Source organism: Tachyglossus aculeatus, chromosome 24 (assembly GCF_015852505.1).
Source record: "Tachyglossus aculeatus isolate mTacAcu1 chromosome 24, mTacAcu1.pri, whole genome shotgun sequence".
Taxonomy (NCBI): domain Eukaryota; kingdom Metazoa; phylum Chordata; class Mammalia; order Monotremata; family Tachyglossidae; genus Tachyglossus; species Tachyglossus aculeatus.
Window position 1 is genome coordinate 26,033,328 of NC_052089.1, and position 21,026 is coordinate 26,054,353.

The 21,026-nt window shown below is 46.4% G+C and overlaps 1 protein-coding gene across 1 annotated transcript in view; it reads right to left on the reverse strand.

Moving 5' to 3' along the window:
- Positions 1-3,548: 3,548 nt before the first annotated feature.
- TMPRSS15 (transmembrane serine protease 15) overlaps positions 3,549-21,026 on the reverse strand; it is a 54,570-nt gene continuing 37,092 nt past the window's right edge. The window contains exons 18-25 of the mRNA XM_038766172.1: positions 20,611-20,743; positions 19,598-19,693; positions 18,308-18,357; positions 17,182-17,356; positions 13,183-13,364; positions 10,827-10,919; positions 5,562-5,701; positions 3,549-3,704 (exon numbers count right to left, since the gene is read on the reverse strand). Of these exons, the coding sequence (XP_038622100.1) occupies positions 3,549-3,704; positions 5,562-5,701; positions 10,827-10,919; positions 13,183-13,364; positions 17,182-17,356; positions 18,308-18,357; positions 19,598-19,693; positions 20,611-20,743 (1,025 nt within the window). The remainder of the gene's footprint in view (positions 3,705-5,561; positions 5,702-10,826; positions 10,920-13,182; positions 13,365-17,181; positions 17,357-18,307; positions 18,358-19,597; positions 19,694-20,610; positions 20,744-21,026) is intronic.

A 21,026-nucleotide genomic window follows, 5' to 3' on the forward strand; every position in this document is an offset into this window, starting at 1 on the left:
TAAATGTTTGATAAAAATGGATTGTTCTACATTGTCGTCCCTCTGGCTATTTATTTCTCAAAAGCGAAGCTTCCTCTCTCTCCTTGAATTTGGCTGATGTACTAGATGAAAATAATAATAATAATGATGGCATTTCTTAAGCGCTTACTACGTGCAGAGCACTGTTCTAAGTGCTGGGGAGGATACAAGGTGATCAGGTTGTCCCAATCTTCATCCATATTTTACGGTTGAGGTATCAGGCACAGAGAAGTGAATTGACTTTCCCAAAGTCACACAGCTGACTATTGGTGGAGCCGGGATTAGAACCCACGACCTCTGACTCCCAAATCTGGCCTCTTTCCACTGAACCACGCTGCTTCCCTAGATAATAATTAATGATAATAATGATGATGGTAGTTTTTCAGTGCTACTATAGGCCAGGCACTGTTATTATTAATAATAATAAAACAATAATAATGATGGTGCTTGTTAAGCTCTTACTGTGTGCCAGGCACTGTACTAAGCGCTGGGGTGGATACAAGCAAATTGGGTTGGACACAGTCCCTGTGCCACGTGGGGCTCACAGTCTTAATCCCCATTTTACAGATGAGGGAACTGAGGTCCAGAGAAGTGAAGTGACTTGCCCAAGCAACGGAGCCGGGATTTTAAGCTCGGGCGTGGATCCAAGCAAATCGGGTGGGACGCAGTCCCCGTCCCACGTGGGACTCACGGTCTCGATCCCCATTTGACAAGGCCACAGAGCAGACAAATGAAGGGCCCAAACTCAGGTTACCAAATTCACTCACGTGCCGTCCTCTTCACTGGCATCCATGTGCGCTTAGTACACTGCTCTGCACACAGTAAAGGCTCGATAAATACCAGTGATTGATGAGCCCTAAGAGCATCTGAACCAACAAACAGACCAAAGAGGAGAAAAAACACCACTGGAGACAAAGGAAAGTAAGGCCTAGCCTATCGATCAATCAGTGGTATTTATTAAGCATTTATAATAATAATAATGGCATTTATTAAACGCTTCCTACGTGCAAAGCACTGTTCTAAGTGCTGGGGAGGTTACAAGGCGATCAGTTTGTCCCATGGGGGGCTCACAGTCTTAATAAATAATAATAATAATAATAAATAATATTTATTTATTTATTTTACTTGTACATATCTAGTCTATTTATTTTATTTTGTTAGTATGTTTGGTTTTTGTTCTCTGTCTCCCCCTTTTAGACTGTGAGCCTGCTGTTGGGTAGGGACTGTCTCTGTATGTTGCCAACTTGGACTTCCCAAGCGCTTAGTACAGTGCTCTGCACATAGTAAGCGCTCAATAAATACGATTGATGATGATGATGATGATATGTTGCCAACTTGTATTTCCCAAGAGCTTAGTACAGTGCTCTGCACACAGTAAGTGCTCAATAAATACGATTGATCGATTAATCCCTATTTTACAGATGAGGTCACTGAGGCCCAGAGAAGTTAAGTGACTTGCCCAAAGTCACACAGCTGACAATTGGTGGAGCCGGGATTTGAACCCGTGACCTCTGACTCCAAAGCCCGGGCTCTTTCCACTGAGCCACACTGCTTCTCTATTTATTATGTGCAGAGCGCTTTATCAAGCACTTGGGAGAATGCAATAAAACAGAGTTGGCAGATACCATCCCTGCCCTCAGAGAGCTTATACTGTAGTCAGGAGGAGTTGATTATCAGCATTTTTTTCTGGGTTGAATCTAATAAGTGCAAGTGGCCAGTCAAATTCCAGATTTATTTCCTCATCCCACTTCAGCTGTTCAGTTTCGACCAAATTGGATTTACTCCTTGCAAAAGTGATCTGGGGTTGATGGAGTAAATGGAGATGTGGATTGTTTGGATTTTCACTTTCCCCGCTAAATGCTCAATTAAATTTATGCTGCAAATTGCTTTTTGCACTCACTAGATATACATTTTTTTTCTCCTCGGAGTTGATCTTGACAAGATGAATTTACTGGCCGTTTTACATTGATTTATGCGTGCGGGCTTTTATCCCTTTGTTGAATGAGATCTTAAGGGACTGACTTTCAGAACACGGGAAAAATCAGAGGCAGAATGGTGGCTTAAACTGACCACATTCCCTCATGATGAAACAATAGTAATTTATTACTCGATGCCAAGCGCGGAGATATTTTTCATCAGATCAGGTACTATCTTTGTGTCTCAGGCTAAGGGGAAAGGAGAGCGGGGAAAGTAATAATCATAATGGCAACTCTAAAGATAATGATGATGATAATGTCTGGGATTTGTTAAGTTCTTAATATTTGCCAAACACTGTGCTATATGTTGTGGTACACAGACAATAATCAGATCAGACAGTCCCTGTCCTACATGGGATTCACAGTTTGAGGAGAGAAATTGGCTATTGAAAAACCATTTTTCATAGGTGAACTTTGCCTTCAGCAGGGACTTATTTGAATACGAAGGGCAGCTATATGGATATGGTTTACAGGTGAGGAATTTGAGGCACAGAGAAGTTAGGTGATTTGCCCAAGGCCGCACAGCGGACCCGGGACAGAGCTGAGACTAGATCCGGGGATCTTTTGACTCCCGGTACCTTGCTCTTTCCACTAGGGCAAATATGCTTTGCAATAACAATCAAGCGCTTAGTACAGTGCTCTGCACACAGTAAGTGCACCGTAAATGCCACTCATTGATTGATTTCTCTAAATTTGGGAAAATAGGCCAGAAGACTTGAAAGGGGTAGGAAATGAAGAAGGTGGCAGTACAAGGGGCTGAAGTTAAAAAAAATTGAACTTCCAAATTAGTTCCAAACAGCAATCGATAAGACGGTAACTAATTTTCCTTGCTCTCAGTTTTGGGAGTTTAGGGATCGGGATGACTTGGTGGAGAGAGCTTGAGAGTCTGAGGACCTGAGTTCTAATCTTGACCCCACCAGTTCCCTGCTCTGTGACCTTGGACAAGTCACTTCCCTTCTCTGAGCCTCAGTTTCCTCACCTGTAAAATGGGAAGGTTTCCTCTGGTCTCCCTTCCTCTTTTATTTTTTTCCTTGAATGGTATTTCCTTCCTTCAATCGTATTTATTGAGCACTCACTGTAGGCAGATCACTGTACTAAGCAGTTGGAAAATACAATTCAGCCACAAATAGAGACAATCCCTATCTGTTAAGTGCTTACCATATGCCAGGCACTGTTCTAAGCACTGGGATAGATACAAGGTAATCAGGTTGGGCACTATCCAGGTTCCACGTGGGGCTCACGGTCTTCAACCCCATTTTACAGAGGTGGGAACTGAGGCCCAGAGATGTGAAGTGACTTGCCCAGGTCCATCTGACTCATTCATTCATTCAATTGTATTTATTGAGCGTTTACTGTGTGTAAAGCACTGTACTGAGTGCGTGGGAGAAGATACATTCCTTGCCAACATGAGCTCACAGTCTAGAGAGCCTGAATCCCAGGACAGTGCTCTAAGCACTAGGCCCTTTCGTGAGCCTGCATCCGCCCGCCATCAGTCCCGGGAGGCCCGTCCGAATTCCCAGAGCCCGGTGATGCCTGCGGGCGCCGTCCATCTGACTAGCGCAGGAAATGGCGGATCCAGTGGGTGAACATGGTGGTGCGGGCATAGACTCCCGGACGACGGGGCAGGGCGCACTGGTAGCCAAAGGAGGTCACGCCCACCAGGAGCCAGCGGCCGCCCTCTCGCCTGGCCAGCGGTCCGCCCGAGTCCCCCTGCCAAGAAAGACTTCTTTTAGACTGTGAGCCCACTGTTGGGTAGGGACCGTCTCTATATGTTGCCAACTTGTACTTCCCAAGCGCTTAGTCCAGTGCTCTGCACACAGCAAGCGCTCAATAAATACGATCGATTGATTGAGACCCAGGCCCCACCTAAGAAAGCATCCGCCAGACCTCCCACGGACCAAGGGAGAGAAGACGACGCCTCTCACCTACCGCTCCCGATGCTTCCCCGATCCTTCCCTTCCCCACTGCATCTGTATATATGTTTGTACATATTTGTTACTCTATTTATTTATTTTACTTGTACATATCTATTCTATTTATTTTATTTCGTTAGTATGTTTGGTTTTGTTCTCTGTCTCCCCCTTTTAGACTGTGAGCCCACTGTTGGGTAGGGACACAGTAAGCGCTCAATAAATACGATTGATGATGATGATGATGATGATGATGATGATGCTGGCCTTCCTGTTCATCCAAGAGCACTTGACTTTCATCCCCCTGAGCTTCCCGGTGGGAATCTAAGGCCTAAACCAAGGCCTTAGATTAAGATTAACTAAGGTAAGGATCGTCTCTATATGTTGCCAACCTGTACTTCCCACAGCACATGTATATATGTTTGTACATATTTATTACTCTATTTATTTATGTATTTATTTTACCTGTACATATCTATTCTATTTATTTCATTTTGTTAGTATGTTTGGTTTTGTTCTCTGTCTCCCCCTTTTAGACTGTGAGCCCACTGCTGGGTAGGGACTGTCTCTATATGTTGCCAACTTGTACTTCCCAAGTGCTTAGTACAGTGCTCTGCACACAGTAAGCGCTCAATAAACACGATTGATGATGATGATGATTAGTCCAGTGCTCTGCACACAGTAAGCGCTCAATAAATATGATTGAATGAATGAATGAATGAATAAACCAGACCCTGCTGACTGGATGTCCCTTTTATCTTAACCTTTCCCCCGCCTCGTTTGGCCTGAGATCCCTCACTCTTGTATCGGGGTGAGAGGAATTCGATTCCGGGACCAGTCCCAGCCGGAGCCTAATCAACCAATCCATCAGTCAATCAACGGTATTTGCAGAGCACTTTTTCTCTGCAGAGCGCAGTGTTAGGGAGAGGACGACACACCAGACACATTCCCTGAGCCAGCACTTAAAACAGTTTTTGACACGTAGTAAGCGCTTAACAAATACACCGTAGTAAAGACCAAAAAAAAAACAAAAAACAAAAAACCGAGCTTACAGTCTACAGGGGAAGACAGTGCTAAAAATAAATAATTTATAATCTAGAATTCATAGACATAGACATAAGTGCTGTGGGCTTGAGCCAAATCCAGCATCCTAGAACTGCAGGATCTGATCAAACCTGTCCGATTCATCTGACTGCTATTGCTATTACTATTATTATTGCTACTAATTAAGTGCTTTCTCTGTGCCGAGATCACACAGCGGACAAGGAGCAGTGCCGGCATTAGAACCCAGGTCCTTCACAGACTCAGTCTGTCAATTATATTTATTGGGCGTTTACTGTGTGCAGAACACTATACTAAACACTTAGGAGAGTACAACGTAATAATGTCCAATCCGATGCTGTTGTAATAATAATAATAATGATGGTATTTGTTAAGTTCCATGTGCCAAGCTAGTACCATAATTATTATTATTACTGATTAACAGACACACCGCTTGTCCACAGCGAGTTTGCAGTCTAGAGAAGGAGTTTATGCACCAAGCGCCGAGGAAAGTGCCTGGCTGCAGGTGGGTAACTACTCCTGCCCTTACGGTTCCTCGTCCCCTGGGTTGGGAGATGGTGGGATGGGGGAGAAGGGTTGAGGGGCTTTTGTTTACCTGGCAGGAATCTACCCCTCCTTCCTCATAGCCGCCGCACATCATCTTGGCGGTGATGTTGTATTCCGACATCCACTGCTGGCATTGTTCATTGGAGATCAGGGGGATCGTGGCTTCTTGTAAAATGGTGGCGGTTGAACCTGGTCGAGAACAGAGTCGTTGTTCCCATCAATCTGATCATAAGGCAGAAACTCCTCACCCTGGGCTTCAAGGCTGTCCATCACCTCGCCCCCTCCTACCTCACCTCCCTTCTCTCCTTCTCCAGCCCAGCCCGCACCCTCCGCTCCTCCACTGCTGATCTCCTCACCGTACCTCGCTCTCGCCTGTCCCGCCATCGACCCCCGGCCCACGTCATCCCCCAGGCCTGGAATGCCCTCCCTCTGTCCATCCACCAAGCTAGCTCTCTTCCTCCCTTCAAGGTCCTGCTGAGAGCTCACCTCCTCCAGGAGGCCTTCCCAGACTGAGCCCCTTCCTTCCTCTCCCCCTCGTCCCCCTCTCCATCCCCTCCATCTTACCTCCTTCCCTTCCCCACAGCACCTGTATATATGTATATATGTTTGTACATATTTATTACTCTATTTATTTATTTATTTTACTTGTACATATCTATCCTATTTATTTTATTTTGTTAGTATGTTTGGTTTTGTTCTCTGTCTCCCCCTTTTAGACTGTGAGCCCACTGTTGGGTAGGGACTGTCTCTATATGTTGCCAATTTGTACTTCCCAAGCGCTTAGTACAGTGCTCTGCACATAGTAAGCACTCAATAAATACGATTGATGATGATGATGATAAGGCATGGCGGGCAACCAACCGCCTGTAAGGTTCCAGAACTTTCCCTCTCATTCATTCATTCATTCGTATTTATTGAGCGCTTACTGTGTGCAGAGCACTGTACTAAGCAGTTGGGAAGTACAAGTTGGCAACATCTAGAGGTGGCCCCTACCCAACAACAGGTTCACAGTCTGGAAGGGGGAGACAGACAACGAAACAAAACATGTGGACAGGTGTCAATCAGTACAAATCTATTCTATTTATTTTATTCTGTTTCTATGTTTGATTTTGTTCTCTGTCTCCCCCTTTTAGACTGCGAGCCCACTGTTGGGTAGGGACTGTCTCTATATGTTGCCAACTTGTACTTCCTAAGCGCTTAGTACAGTGCTCTGCACACAGTAAGCGCTCAATAAATATGATTGATGATGAATAAATAATTAATAATTATATAGTAATTATTAATAATAATAATTGTGGTATTCATTAAGTGCTTCTTCTGTGCCAAGCACTGTTCTAAGCACGGGGGTAAGTACAAGGTAATCAGGTTAGACACAGTCCCTGTCCCACATGGGGCTCGCAGTCTTAATCCCCATTTTACAGGTGAGCGAACCGAGGCCCAGAGAAGTGAAGTGTGTTGGCCAAGGTCACACAGCAGACATGTGGTGGAGCTGGGATTAAAATCACGTTCTTCTGGCTCCCAGGCCTGTGCTCTTTCCACTAGGCAATTACCGAGCACTGTGGATATACTCAATGGAGCTGGCTGATTTCTCCAGCCCTGATCTCTCCTCCATCCTGCAAACCTGCATCTCCTTTTTTTTTCGTTAATCGTATAAGTGCTTACTATGTGCCAGGCACTGTACTAAGTGCTGGGGGAGTTACAATCTAATCGGGTTGGACACAGTTCCTGTCCCACATTGGGCTCACAGTCTCAATCCCCATTTGACAGATGAGGGAACTGAGGCATTGAGAAGTGAAGTGATTTACCTAAGGTCAACCAGCAGACAAGGGGCGGAGTCAGGATTAGAACCCAGGACCTTCTAACTCTGTTCTCCTGTATTCTCCCAAATGCTCAACATGGTTCTCTGCACATAGCATTTTTTTTATTATTATTGAGTCCCGTCGAGTCGTTTCCAATTCACATTGACTCCATGGATATACTTTCTCCAGAACGTCCTGTCCTTTGCCATAATCTGCAACCTTTCTAATGGTCTCTCCATTATCATTATCATTAGCCAACTTGTACTTCCCAAGTGCTTAGTACAGTGCTCTGCACACAGTAAGTGCTCAATAAATACGATTGATTGATTGATTGATTATCACTGTTATGGTCTCCATCTAGCTGCTCATCTGCCTCCTCCATTTTTTTTCTGAACTTTCCTAGCAATAGTGTCTTCTCCAGAAAATTAGTCCTGATTATGTGACCAAAATATGCTAATCTAAGTTCATCATCATCATCAATCGTATTTATTGAGCGCTTACTGTGTGCAGAGCACTGTACTAAGCGCTTGGGAAGTACAAGTTGGCAACATATAGAGACAGTCCCTACCCAACAGTGGGCTCACAGTCTAAAAGGGGGAGTCAATGACTAAGTTGAGTTATTTGGCCTTCCAAAGACCACTTTGGTTTAATTTTGCTCTAAAATCGATTTGTTTGTTTTTTGGGCCAACTGTGGTATTCACAATAGTCTTCTCCAACACCATATTTCAAAAGAATCGATGTTCTTTCTATCCTGTTTTTTCACCGTCCAGCTTTTGGAACCATACATTGTCACTGGAAACACCACAGAGTTGACAATTTCTATCTCTGTTGCAATTGTTACATCAGCACATTTCATGACTTTTTCCAGGCTCTTCATAGCAAGTCTTCCTAACATTAATCTTTGGTGTATTCCTTGGCTACTAGTTCCTTTATTATTGATTATCAATCCCAGGAGAGAAAAACTGTTGACTATTTCAATCTTCTCTCCGTCCACTACAAATGTGTTAAAACTTCCAAGTTAACCTGATTTTTGTTTTCAAGCACGTAGTAAGTGCTCAATAAATACAATCGGTTGATTGGTTTACCGTGTCTGATCTTATTGTATTGTACGATGCTTAACAAATATCGGGATTATCTTGATTCTCATTCCATTTGTTTGGGGCATCAACTTCCCCTGGGTGCCTACTCACCCTGAAAAGGGAGTGTTGCTTTGGGAGATGCCAGTTCCCTTGTATTTGAGGGCTGTGGATCAAGTCAGCTGTGCTTTCTCTATCCTCCTACACTGGTTATGTACTGAGCGTCACTCGGTACGGGTTATGTACAGAACGCTACTCCATTGTGGTTATGTGTTATGTTAGAAGAAACAGCCTTAACTAGTGGCTACAGCACAGGCCTGAGAGTCAGAAAGACCTGGGTTCTAATTCCAGCTCCACCACGTCTGCTGTGAGAAGTTGGGCAAGTCACTTTATTTCTCTGTGACTCAGTTACCTCATCTGTAAAATGGGGATTAAGACTGCGAGCCCGATGTGGGACGGGGACTGTGAGCACTCCAATTTGCTTATATCCATCTCAGCGCTTAGTACAGGGCCTGACACATAGCAAGCACTTACATATAATAATAATAATAATAATAATAATAATAATAAAACTGAGCGCTATACCGTACTGGTTAGGAACTGAGTGGGTTTGGAAAAAAGCACTGTTTTAAACACTTGGAAAGGTATAATGGTGTCAAAATTCAAGGTCCCTGCCCTCAGGGAGATAATCTGCTCCCACCCCCATCTTCCTTCACTTCTTCCTCCTCTTCCACTCCTCCCCGGCATAGACTTGATGTTACAAACTGCTGGTCATAATAATAATAATAACAATAGCATTTATTAAGCACTTACTATGTGCAAAGCACTGTTCTAAGCGCTGGGGAGGTTACAAATTGATCAGGTTGTCCCATGGGGGGCTCACAATCTTAATCCCCATTTTACAGATGAGGTAACTGAGACACAGAGAAGTTAAGTGACTTGCCTAAAGTCACACAGCTGACAATTGGCGGAGCCGGGATTTGAACCCATGACCTCTGACTCCAGAGCCCATGCTATTTCCACTGAGCCACGCTGCTTTTCTATCACATCAGCCAGAAGATAATCAGAACTTTTTGCTCTGTCATTTATTTGTTGACTCATTGTCATATTTATCACATGCGTGCTGTGTTCAAAGCACTGTACTAATATAACAATGAACAGACACATTCCCTGCCCACAGTGGATTTACAGTCTGCCGCCCTCGTCTTGCTATGGGGCAAAGGAGACTTTGGGGAATTCCTGAAGGACATCCATTTTATTCCTGTGGCTAGCAGCAAGGGAAGTGAGGGCTGATTGAACTCCTAAGCAACTGTTCAAAAATATAACTCTTGAAGACCCCCTCATCACCCTCTTACCTGTGGTCCTCCTAGCAACCAACCTACAACTTCATGGTTATCCTAGTTACCGAACAAAACAGAGAGGTAAAATCATCATGGGTGGAGGTCAATCATGGGCAAGGATCCATAAAATGCATTAGAAGCATCGTCTTGTGAAAGTAGCTGGGGCACTTATTGAGTGCCCCCCACAGAGGCAGGGCACGATTCTGAGTGCTTGGTCTAAGGTACCTTCTGTCTTTTAGTTCCCATAGGGAATTGAATGAGGGAAGATGATAATGTTTGCTTCCTCAAGTCAACGAAAACCATCTTAATTGGCTCTAAAAAAGTTCTGTGTGCTAGGATACATCAGGGCCTGCATATTTCAAGAAATCCAACTTAGTTTGGAGAACGAGGAACGTGTCAAACAACTCTGTAATTACTCAATAAATAGAGAGGCAGCATGGCTTCGTAGACAGAGCATGGGCTTGGGAGTCGGAAATACCTGGTTCTAGTCCTGGCTCTGCCACGTGTCTGCGGGGCATCCTTGGTCAAGTCACTTCTCTGGGCCTCGGTTACCTCATCTGTAAAATGGGGATTAAGACTAAAAGCCCCGTGTGGTTCAGGGACTGTGACCACCCTGATGAACTTGTATCTACCCCTGCACTTGGAACAATACTCGGCACATAGTAAGCTCTAAACGAGTACCATCGTCACCACTGATTGATTGTGCTGTGTCCCGTTAAGATAGAGGATACAGAGTCACTTTTCTCCTTCAGTTTTAAAGGCAGTTAGTCAATCGAGAGGTTGATCGATCGGAGGTTTGAGGGAAGGCTTTTGTGATGAATGGAAGACCCCCACTGGTGAGATTTGACGAGAAACATGGAAGTTGGTTGGTGGCCACCATTTGGGTTTGGGCGATGATCTCTTGGTCAAGCGGAGAGGGTCAGGACCGTGGACCGTTTCCCCCATCCCCAGTAGGATGGTGTTTATTGTTTATTATTATATTGTACCCTCCCAATCACTTAGTACAATGCTCTGCACATACCAAATACTCGATAAATATAACAGTGAATGAATGATAGGGTCACCACCAACCTCCCGACCTCGAAGCCTAAAGACTTACCCTGAGAAGTTTTCCCCCATCCGGCGATGGTGCAGTCGATCCCAGGGGGAAACGGTTGACTGGCCTCCGGTAAACAGATGGGCTGGATGTAATCTGGAAACACAGACACCATTTTGGAATGCCGATTAGTCCCGGCGTCTAATGGAAAAGGGCCTGTTCATCCCGGCTTCCTTTCAACCCGCTCTAACGCTTTGTCAGACAAGCAATGGGATTTTAGAAGCTCTTCAGAAGCACTAAATCATGTTAATTCACGTTGGAAGGCACTGCCACCCCATTCATCAATTCCTTTTAAGGACCCCTCCATTTTCTTCATCCAAATGAAAGTTCCCCTGCTCATCCTCCTGGCCTCTGGTCTGGTTAACGTTCATCACAGCCCCTTGGATTTCTTTCAGTTGCCATTTCCCTTCCTCTCCATGGAGTTAAACTCTGTGGACACTCTGAGGTCCTGGGACAGTAATAATAATAACAATAATAATAATAGTAATAATGATGGTATTAAGCACTTACTATACGTCAAGCACTGTTCTAAGTGCTGGGGTAGATACAAGCTTTACCAGATGAGGTAACTGCGGCACAGAGTAATGGAGTGACTTGCCCAAGGTCACACAGCAGACATGTGGCAGAGCCAGAATTAGAACCCAGGTCCTTCTGACTCCCAAGCCCCCGCTCTATCCATTAGGCCATACTGTTTTCACAGTACAGTTCTGGGGCTCAGTCTGGTCTAGAGACAAATCTTGGGGGCTTCCAGCCACAAGATAGCAGGAGACAAACCACGAGGAATCCTAAACGTATTTATTGAGAAGCCACTGGGTACAATTTGGCAGTGGTAGGTTCTGGGTTCTAATCCCGGCTCTGCTACTTGCCTGCTGAGTGACCTTGGGCAAGTCTCAGTTACCTCATCTGTAAAATGGGGATTTTAAGACTCTGAGCTCTAGGTGAGACAGGGACTGTGTCCAACCTGATTGCCTCCTATCTGTCCCAGTGCTTGGCAAATAGTGAGTGCTTTGCAAATCCTCTTTCGTCAGATGCCGGTGGGTCATTTCTGACCCATAGCAACTCCACAGATATGCCCTCTTCAGAACATCCCATCTTCTGTCACAAAGACATTCCGGTATGTGTGTCCGTGGAGTTTTCTTGGTAAAGATACGGAAGTGGTTTCCTATCGCCTTCTTCCATGCAGCAAAACCTTGAGTCTCTGCTTTTGCCAGCACAGGTCAATTGACATTGTCTGACACTTCGGCTTCGACTTTTCCAGTCTTGATAATCCTAAAGGGCACAGCTCTAAGCTTCATCAAACTCTCCTCCTACGATAAGATGTCTATTCATAGAAGAGGCTTAACAAAGCCATAGTCATTATAATTAGTAATAGTAGTAGTTGTAGTAATAGTGGCAGGTTTTTTTTTTCAAATGTATTTGTTAATCGTTTGCTATGTGCCAGGCACTGTCTTAACTGCTGGGGTTGGCACCCGGGCTTGGGATTCAGAGGTCATGGGTTCTAATCCCGGCTCTGCCACTTGTCAGCTGTGGGACTTTGGGCAAGTCACTCAACTTTTTTGGGTCTCAGTTCACTCATCTGTAAAATAGGGATGAAGATTGTGAGCCCCACATGGGACAACCTGATGACCTTATATCCCCCCCAGTGCTTAGAACAGTGCTTGGCACATAGTAAGCGCTTAACAAATGCCATCATTATTATTATTACAAGATAATGAGTTTGGACCCAATCCCTGTCCCACTTGGGGCTCACAATCTTAATCTCATTTTAATCCCAGAAAATAGTAATAATAATAATGGCATTTATTAAGCGCTTACCATGTGCAAAGCACTGTTCTAAGCGATGGGGAGATTACAAGGTGATCAGGTTGTCCCACGGGGGTTTACTGTCTTAATCCCCATTTTACAGATGAGGTAACTGAGGCACAGAGAAGTTCAGTGACTTGCCCAAAGTCACACAGCTGACACTTGGCGGAGCCAGGGTTTGAACCCGTGCCCTCTGACTCCAAAGCCCGGGCTCTTTCCACTGAGCCACGCTGCTTCCCAGATGAGAAACTGAGGCCCAGAGAAGTGAAATAATTTGCCCAAGGCCTCACAGCAGACATGTGGCGGAGCTGGGATTAGAACCCAAGTCCTTCAGATTCCCAGGCCCGATCTCTATCCACTAAGCCACGCTGCTTCTCTATGGCAATAATTGGGCTCTTCCAAGTACAGAGCACTGTACTGAGTGCTTGGGAGAAGGGAGTACAGCAGATTTGGTAGACTTGTGTCAGCAGGAGCTGCCAGTTGGATGAACTGCATTTAATCCGGTCGTGAAAAAAGTGCGCAAACCCATCGGGCCGCTCGGGGCCACGTCCTTTACCTGTGTAATTCACTCGGAGGTGAAACCGCATCATGGCAATGTCAGCGTCCTTGGTCCGCTTGTTGTAGAGAGGATGGATGACGATCCGGTCAACTGTCCGTCGGACGGTGTGAGGAGATGTGAGGCTCAGCATGCTGCGGAGCCCGAGGAAAGCCTGCCACTGGGAAGGGATTAAATTCCTCCTGGAGAGCAGAGTCAAGGCATTCTGCTCTTCAGATCCTTGCAGAGACTCCAACAATTAGTCATTCATGGATTCAATCGTATCTATTGAGCGCTTACTGTGTGTAGAGCACTGTACTAAGCTCTTGGAAAGTACAGTTCAGCAACAATTCCCCCTTCTAGACCGTGAGCCCGTTGTTGCGTAGGGAGCGTCTCTATATGTTGCCGATTTGTACTTCCCGAGTGCTTAGTACGGTGCTCTGCACATAGCAAGCGCTCAATAAATACAATTGAGTGAATGAATGAACAAATAGAAATGATCCCTGCCCACAATGGGCTCACAGTCTAGAAAGGGGGAGACAGACATCAAAACAAGTAAACAGACAACCGTGGGGCGTGAGTGTCTGTCTTTAAACTTCTATGTCCATAGGTGTAATTTATTTATTCCTATTAATGTCTGTCTCCCACTCTAATAATAACAGTAATAATGGTGTTTGTTAAGTGGTTACTTCATACCAAGTGCTGTACTAAGCACTGGAATGGATACGAGGAAATCGGGTTGGACACAGTCCCTGCCCCACCGTCTCAATCCCCATTTCATAGATAAGGGAATTGAGGGCCAGAGAAGTCAAGTGACTTGCCCAGGTCACACAGCAGACATGTGGCAGAATCGGGAGTAACAATAATAATACTTGTGGTATTTGTTTGGTGCTTACCCTGTGCCTGGCACTGTGTGGAGGAGCCGGGATTATAATGATGGTATTTATTAAGTGCTTACTTGCACAAAGCACTGTTCTAAGCACTGGGGAGGTTACAAGGTGATCAGGTTGTCCCACGAGGGGCTCACAGTCTTAACCCCCAGTTTACAGATGAGGTAACTGAGGCACAGAGAAGTTAAGGGACTTTCCCAAAGTCATCATCATCATCATCATCGATCATATTTATTGAGCGCTTACTATGTGCAGAGCACTGTACTAAGCCCTTGGGAAGTACAAATTGACAACATATAGAGACAGTCTCTACCCAACAGTGGGCTCACAGTCTAAAAGGGGGAGACAGAGAACAAAACCAAACATACTAACAAAATAAAATAAATAGAATAGATACGTACAAGTAAAATAAATAAATAAACAGAGTAATAAATATGTACAAACATATATACATATATACAGGTGCTGTGGGGAAGGGAAGGAGGTAAGATGGGGGGAGCGGAGAGGGGGACGAGGGGGAGAGGAAGGAAGGGGCTCAGTCTGGGAAGTCACACAGCTGATAACTGGTGGAGGCAGGATTTGAACCCCTGACCTCTGACTCCAAAGCCCGTGCTCTTTCCACTGAGCCACGCTGCTTAGAATCCATGACCTTCTGATTCCCAGGCCCGTGCTCTAGCCATTGTGCCGTGCTGCCTCTCTAGACTGTAAGCTCGTTGTGGGCAGCGAATGTGTCTGATTATTGTTATAGTGTACTCTCCAAAGCGCTTGGTACAGTGCTCTGACGCACAATAATTACTACTGAATGATTGAATGAATGAATGAACGTTTGACCCGGCCTCTTACTTATAAGCTGTGGTGTCTGTAAAATGCTTACCATGTGCCAAGCTCTGTAATAATAATGTGGTATTTGTTAAGCGCTTACTCTGTGCCAAGCACTGTTCTAAGTGCTGGGGGGGATGCAAGGTAATCAAGGTTGTCCCATATGGGGCTCACAGTCTTAATCCCCATTTTACCTATGAGGAAACTGAGGCACAGAGAAGTGAAGTGACTTGCCCAAAGTCACACAGCTGACAAGTGGTGGAGCTGGGATTAGAACCCATGACCTCCGACTCCCAAATCCATGCTTTTTCCACTGAGCCACGCCACTTCTCTACTAAGTGCTGGGGTAGAGGCAAGATGATCAGGTCTCATAAGGGGCTCACAGTCCAAGTAGGAGGGAGAAAGGGTATCGAATCCCATTTTGGCGGATGAGGGAACTGAGGCCCAGAGATGTTGAGTGACTTGCCCGAGGTCACACAGCAGACAAGCGGTGGAGCCGGGATTAGGACCCATGTCCTCTGACCCCCAAGCCAGTGCTCTTTCCACTGGGCCGCACGAGCCCGGGCTTTGGAGTCAGAGGTCACGGATTCAAACCCCGGCTCCGCCAATTGTCAGCTGTGTGACTTTGGGCAAGTCACTTCACTTCTCTGTGCTCAGTTACCTCATCTGTAAAATGGGGATGAAGACTGTGAGCCCCCCGTGGGACAACCTGATCACCTTGTAACCTCCCCAGCGCTTGGAAGAGTGCTTTGCACATAGTAAGCACTTAATAAATGCCATCATTACAGATTAAGTGGGATAAATGCTGGGCATTTCGATTTGCGAGTGCTTCCGACTTCCAATCTGGGAGATGGCCGCTCCCGGATACAGGATTTTTCCATGGATTTGGGGACTCGAGCCAACAGAGCGTCGCTTGTAGTCTGGAAGGCTCCCAGTTGGGTGGGAGCCAATAACTCCATTAGTACCCGAGTCAAAGGCCGAGACAACTGAACGTTTCAGACGTCGAGATCCGACTCTACCAAGTTCAGAAACCAAGTGAGAAGCAGCACAGCCCAGTGAATGGAGCTAGAGCCTGGGAGTCGGAGGGCCTGGGTTCTAATGCCGCTCCTCTGCTTGTCTGCTGGGTGACCTTGGGCGAGTCACTTCACTTCTCTGGCCCTCGTTGTCCTCATCTGCGAGATGGGGATTCAATACCCACTCTCCCTCCGGGTCAGATCATGCTGCTTTGAGATGGTGAGCCTCTGAGGACGTGGCTTATGTCTTTGGCTTTCTAGAACACTCTCCCACGCACTTAACACAGTGCTTCGCATACGGTGGGAGCAGACCGAGCGATTGAGTAATTCAGGTGCAGTCAACACGGTTATGGGTCAATTTAACTTAACACCTCGAGGAAATAGGATTCAATTCCAAGTTACTCTTTTCCTCCAGCTGCTGTTCAGGTCATTCAGGAAATCACACAGCGATATTTATTGAACTCTTATTGGGGGCAGAGCACTGTACTAAACTAGGGAGAGTCCAGTACAACTTAGTTGGCAGACAATTCCTGCCCTCAAGGAACTTACAGTCTTAAAGGTGTGCTAGTGTGCTCCAGGTGACTTCTAATGCCAGAATACATATACACACACATCCATCCATCTATACAAACATATATTTTAATGGTACTTGTTAAGCACTTACTATGAGCCCGGCACTGTACTAAGCACTGTGGTGTAAACAAGTCATTCACATTGAACACAGTACCTGTCCCACATGGGGCTCACACTCTTAATCCCCAGTTTACAGATCAATTAAATGAGGCCAAGAGAAGGAAGCAGCATGATAGAACATAGGGCCTAGGAGTCCCAAGGACCTGGGTTCTAATCCAGGTTCTGCCAAGGCAACTGGGTGACCTCAGGCGAGTCACTTCACTTTCACTGGGCCTCAGTTACCTCATCTGTAAAATGGGGATTAAGACTGTGAGCCCCATATGGGACAGGGACTGTGTCCAATCTGCTAACTTGTATTTATCCCTGGACTCAGGACAGTACTTGGCACCCAATATGCGCTTAACAAGCATCATTATTATTATTATTAGGTGACTTGGCCAAGTTCACACAGCGGTCAAGAGGAGGACTGTGTCCAACCTGCTTAGCTTGTATCTATTCCAGCCCTTAGTACAGTGCCCGGCACATATTAAGCGCTTACCAAAAACCAATTAAAACAACACAAGAAGAGCTCAATAAATTCGAGTGAATGAATAAACGAATGAATGATGGAAGGAGGTGGCGGGGTGATCTCCCTCCCTCTCCCACGGCAGGACTGTGGCACTCACCCGTACACGCAGTGCGCCGCAGACACGAGCCACTCCTGGTTCACGAGGGAAGCGCCGCAGGAGAAACGCCCATTGTAGAAGAGTGCCACTACCCACGGCCACTCTCCCTCACGGGCGTCCACTCCACCGACGATCTTGGGCCCGGCTTCTTCGGTTACCATCTTCCGTCCACAGGCTACCCGAAGACCAGGGGGTGGAAGAATGACCCTGGAGCACCCCTGAAGGCTGCCCGGTCCCCCCACCAAGGCCCTGGAGGAAACACTCTGGGCCCTCCTTCCCTAGGAGCCCCGGGACAATCTGGGAAAATCCTGGGCTGGGAGGAAGAGGTGGGTCTCATCCACAATGACGGTTGATCCCAGGAGCAGCCCCAGTGTCAGAAAAGGATGTCCATGCCTACACCCTCCCTGTGCTCCCAGGGTCTTACCGGAACTTATTAATTATAACAGTAACAATAATTGCGGTACTTATTAATTGCTTACCATGTGCCAAGCGCCATTCTAAGAGCTGGAGTAATAATAATAATAATAATGATGGCATTTATGAAGCGCTTACTACGTGCAAAGCACCGTTCTAAGCGCTGGGGAGGTTACAAGGTGATCAGGTTGTCCCACGGGGAGCTCACAGTCTTAATCCCCATTTTACAGATGAGGTAACTGAGGCCCAGTGAAGTTGACTTGCCCAAAGTCACACAGCTGACAAGTGGCAGAGCCGGGGTTTGAACCCGCGACCTCTGACTCCAAAGCCCGGGCTCTTTCCACTGAGCCACGCTGCTTCAAGTAGATACGAGTCATTCAGGTTGGGCACAGTCCCTGTCCCCCAGGGGGCTCACAGTCTTCATCTCCGTTTTACAGATGAAGGAACTGAGGCCCAGAGAAGCGAAGTGACTTGCCCGAGGTCACACAGCAGACATGTGATGGAGCCAGGATTAGAACCCGGGTCCTTCTGCCTCCCAAACCCGGGCTCTATCCACTAAACCACACTACTCTTCTGCTTCACAGTCTGTCTGTACCATTTCCCCCATCCTGCTTCAGAACCTTGGCCCTGTGGGCTAACATGGACACCCCCCACCCTCACCCCCAGCTGGCCAAGATGGCTCCCTGTTGCGCTGAGGTAATTAATTACTCACGGAGGTAATTGCACTGCAGATGAATTAGCTGGTCTCCGGGGCACTGATTCCTGCAAATCGCACAGCACTTCATTTGCCATTTCATTCGTTGATTCATTCAATTGTATTTATTGAGTGCTCAATATGTGCAGAGCACTGTACTATGCGCTTGGGAGAGGACAATGTAACAATAAATGGACACATTCCCTGCCCTCAACGAGCTCACCGTCAACCTTTCCAGACTTTCCATCTAAATGTCGTGTGCTGAAAGGTTTTCACTTCAAACCCCCTGGGCTGTGAGGAAGTCGTCCCTTAGAGGAGCGATTGCTCGAATCCTTGAATGATTGATTGACCTAGGGCACTTAACTCTCTGTGCCTCAGTTTCCTCAACTGTAAAATGGGGATTAAATCCTCCTCCCATCTACTTAGCTTGTGAACCCCACGTGGGACAGGGACTGAGTCCAACCTGATGAATGTGTTTCTACCCCAGCGCTCAGAACAGTGCTTGACACAGAGTGCTTAACTCTCTGGGGGTAGGGAATGTGCCTGTTTATTCCTTAAATCATATTTATTGAGGGCTTACTGTGTGCAGAGCACTGTACTAAGCGTTTGGAAAGTGTTTATTGTTACACTGCACTCTCTTTGCACATAGTAAACTCTTAATAAATACAATTGAATGAATGAATACATACCCTGCTTGTCAGCTGTGTGACCCTGGGCAAGTCACTTAATTTCTCTGTGCCTCAGTTACTTCATCTGTAAAACGGGGATTAAAACTGAGCCCCCCCATGGGACAACCTGATCACCTTCTAACCTCCCCAGCGCTTAGAACAGTGCTTTGCACATAGTAAGCGCTTAACGAATGCCATCATTATTACTTGGCTCAGTGGAAAGAGCACAGGCTTGGGAGCCAGAGGTCATGGGTTCTAATCCCAGCTCTGCCACTTGTCAGCTGTGTGACTGTGGGCAAGTCACTTCACTTCTCTGGGCCTCGGTTCCCTCATCTGCAAAATGGGGATGAAGACTGTGAGCCCCACGTGGGACAACCTGATCACCTTGTATCTTCCCCAGCACTTAGAACAGTGCCTTGCACATAGTAAGCGCTTAACAAATGCCATTATTATTATTATTATTATAACACCATTAAAAAATAGATTTCTTTTAGACTGTGAGCCCACTGTTGGGTAGGGACTGTCTCTATATGTTGCCAATTTGTACTTCCCAAGCGCTTAGTACAGTGCTCTGCACACAGTAAGTGCTCAATAAATACAACTGATGATGATGATGATTTCAGGCATCCTGAGAGCTTACCTGCGTATCAGTATTAAGCTGCCATTTGGAGCTGGGCTTAGCATCACAAATGATCCATTTCCCGTTGATAAGACGGATTGGGATGTGTTCATATGCCTGGGAAGAAAATGCATCGCAGCTTCAGACATTCCCCAGATGATAAGTGCCTCTAGGTATGGGATTCAGGTTATTCTGAATCCCAGGCCTGGGCTCTATCCACTAGGATAGAGAAGTGATGTGGCGTAGAAGATAGAGCCTGGGCCTGGGATTCAGAAGGTCACGGGTTCTAATCCCGGCTCTGCCACATGTCTGCTCTGTGATCTTGGGCAAGTCACTTCACTTAATGTCAAGAGCACAAGCTTGGGAGTGGGAGGTTGTTGGTTCTAAGTGACTTCGGGCAAGTCACTTAACTTCTCTGTGCCTCAGTTCCCTCAACCGTAAAACGGGGATTAAGACTGTGAGCCCCATGTGGGACAACCTGATTACCTTGTATCTACTGCAGCGCTTAGAACAGTGCTTGGCACATAGTAAGTGCTTAACAAAATGCCATTATTATTATTCACTTCTCTGAGCCTCATTTACCTCATCTGTAAAATGGGGATTGAGACTTGAGCCCCACATGGGACAGAGACTGTGTCCAACCCGATCTGCTTATCTTCACCCCCTCCCCCTTTTGGACTGTGAGCCCACTGTTGGGTAGGGACTGTCTCTATATGTTGCCAATTTGTACTTCCCAAGCGCTTAGTACAGTGCTCTGCACATAGTAAGTGCTCAATAAATACGATTGCTGATGATGATCTTCACTCCAGCGCTTAGTACAGTGCCTGGCATATAGTAAGCACTTAAATACCAGAGTTAAATTCTCTGGGCCTCAGTTCCCCCATCTGGAAAATGGGGATTAAGATTGTGAGCCCTATGTGGTACGGAGAGACAGCGTCCAATCCGATTTGCCTGTATCCAACCCAGCACTTAGAACAATCCCTGGCACATAGGAAGCGCTTAAACACCATAGTTATTATCATTAGCGTCATTACCCCAGGCTCAACAGCTGGCAAACTTCACTGGAAACGCTGGGGCTCCAGTTCTCCGCACAAGCTGTCCTCCATTCCCTTTCGACCCGAAACTGGACGAGCCCGTTGTTGCTGAGAGAGCCGTTGAGCAGACGCACTGGTAAATAGGAGATGTCACCAGTTGGACAGACAGAAGGCCGGTCAGAGATGGGCAAGCACACGGGGGGACAGGACGATTCCCATAGCGATTCCATGGACGCATCGCTCCCAGAACGCTCCACCTCCGTCTGCAATCATTCTGTTCGTGGATCCGTAGATTTTTACTGGTAAAAATCCAGAAGTGGTTTACCACTGCCTCTTTCCATGCAATAAACACGAGTCCCCGCCCTCGACTCCCTCCTTTGCTGCTGCTGCCCAGCATGGGTGACTTTGGACTTGTA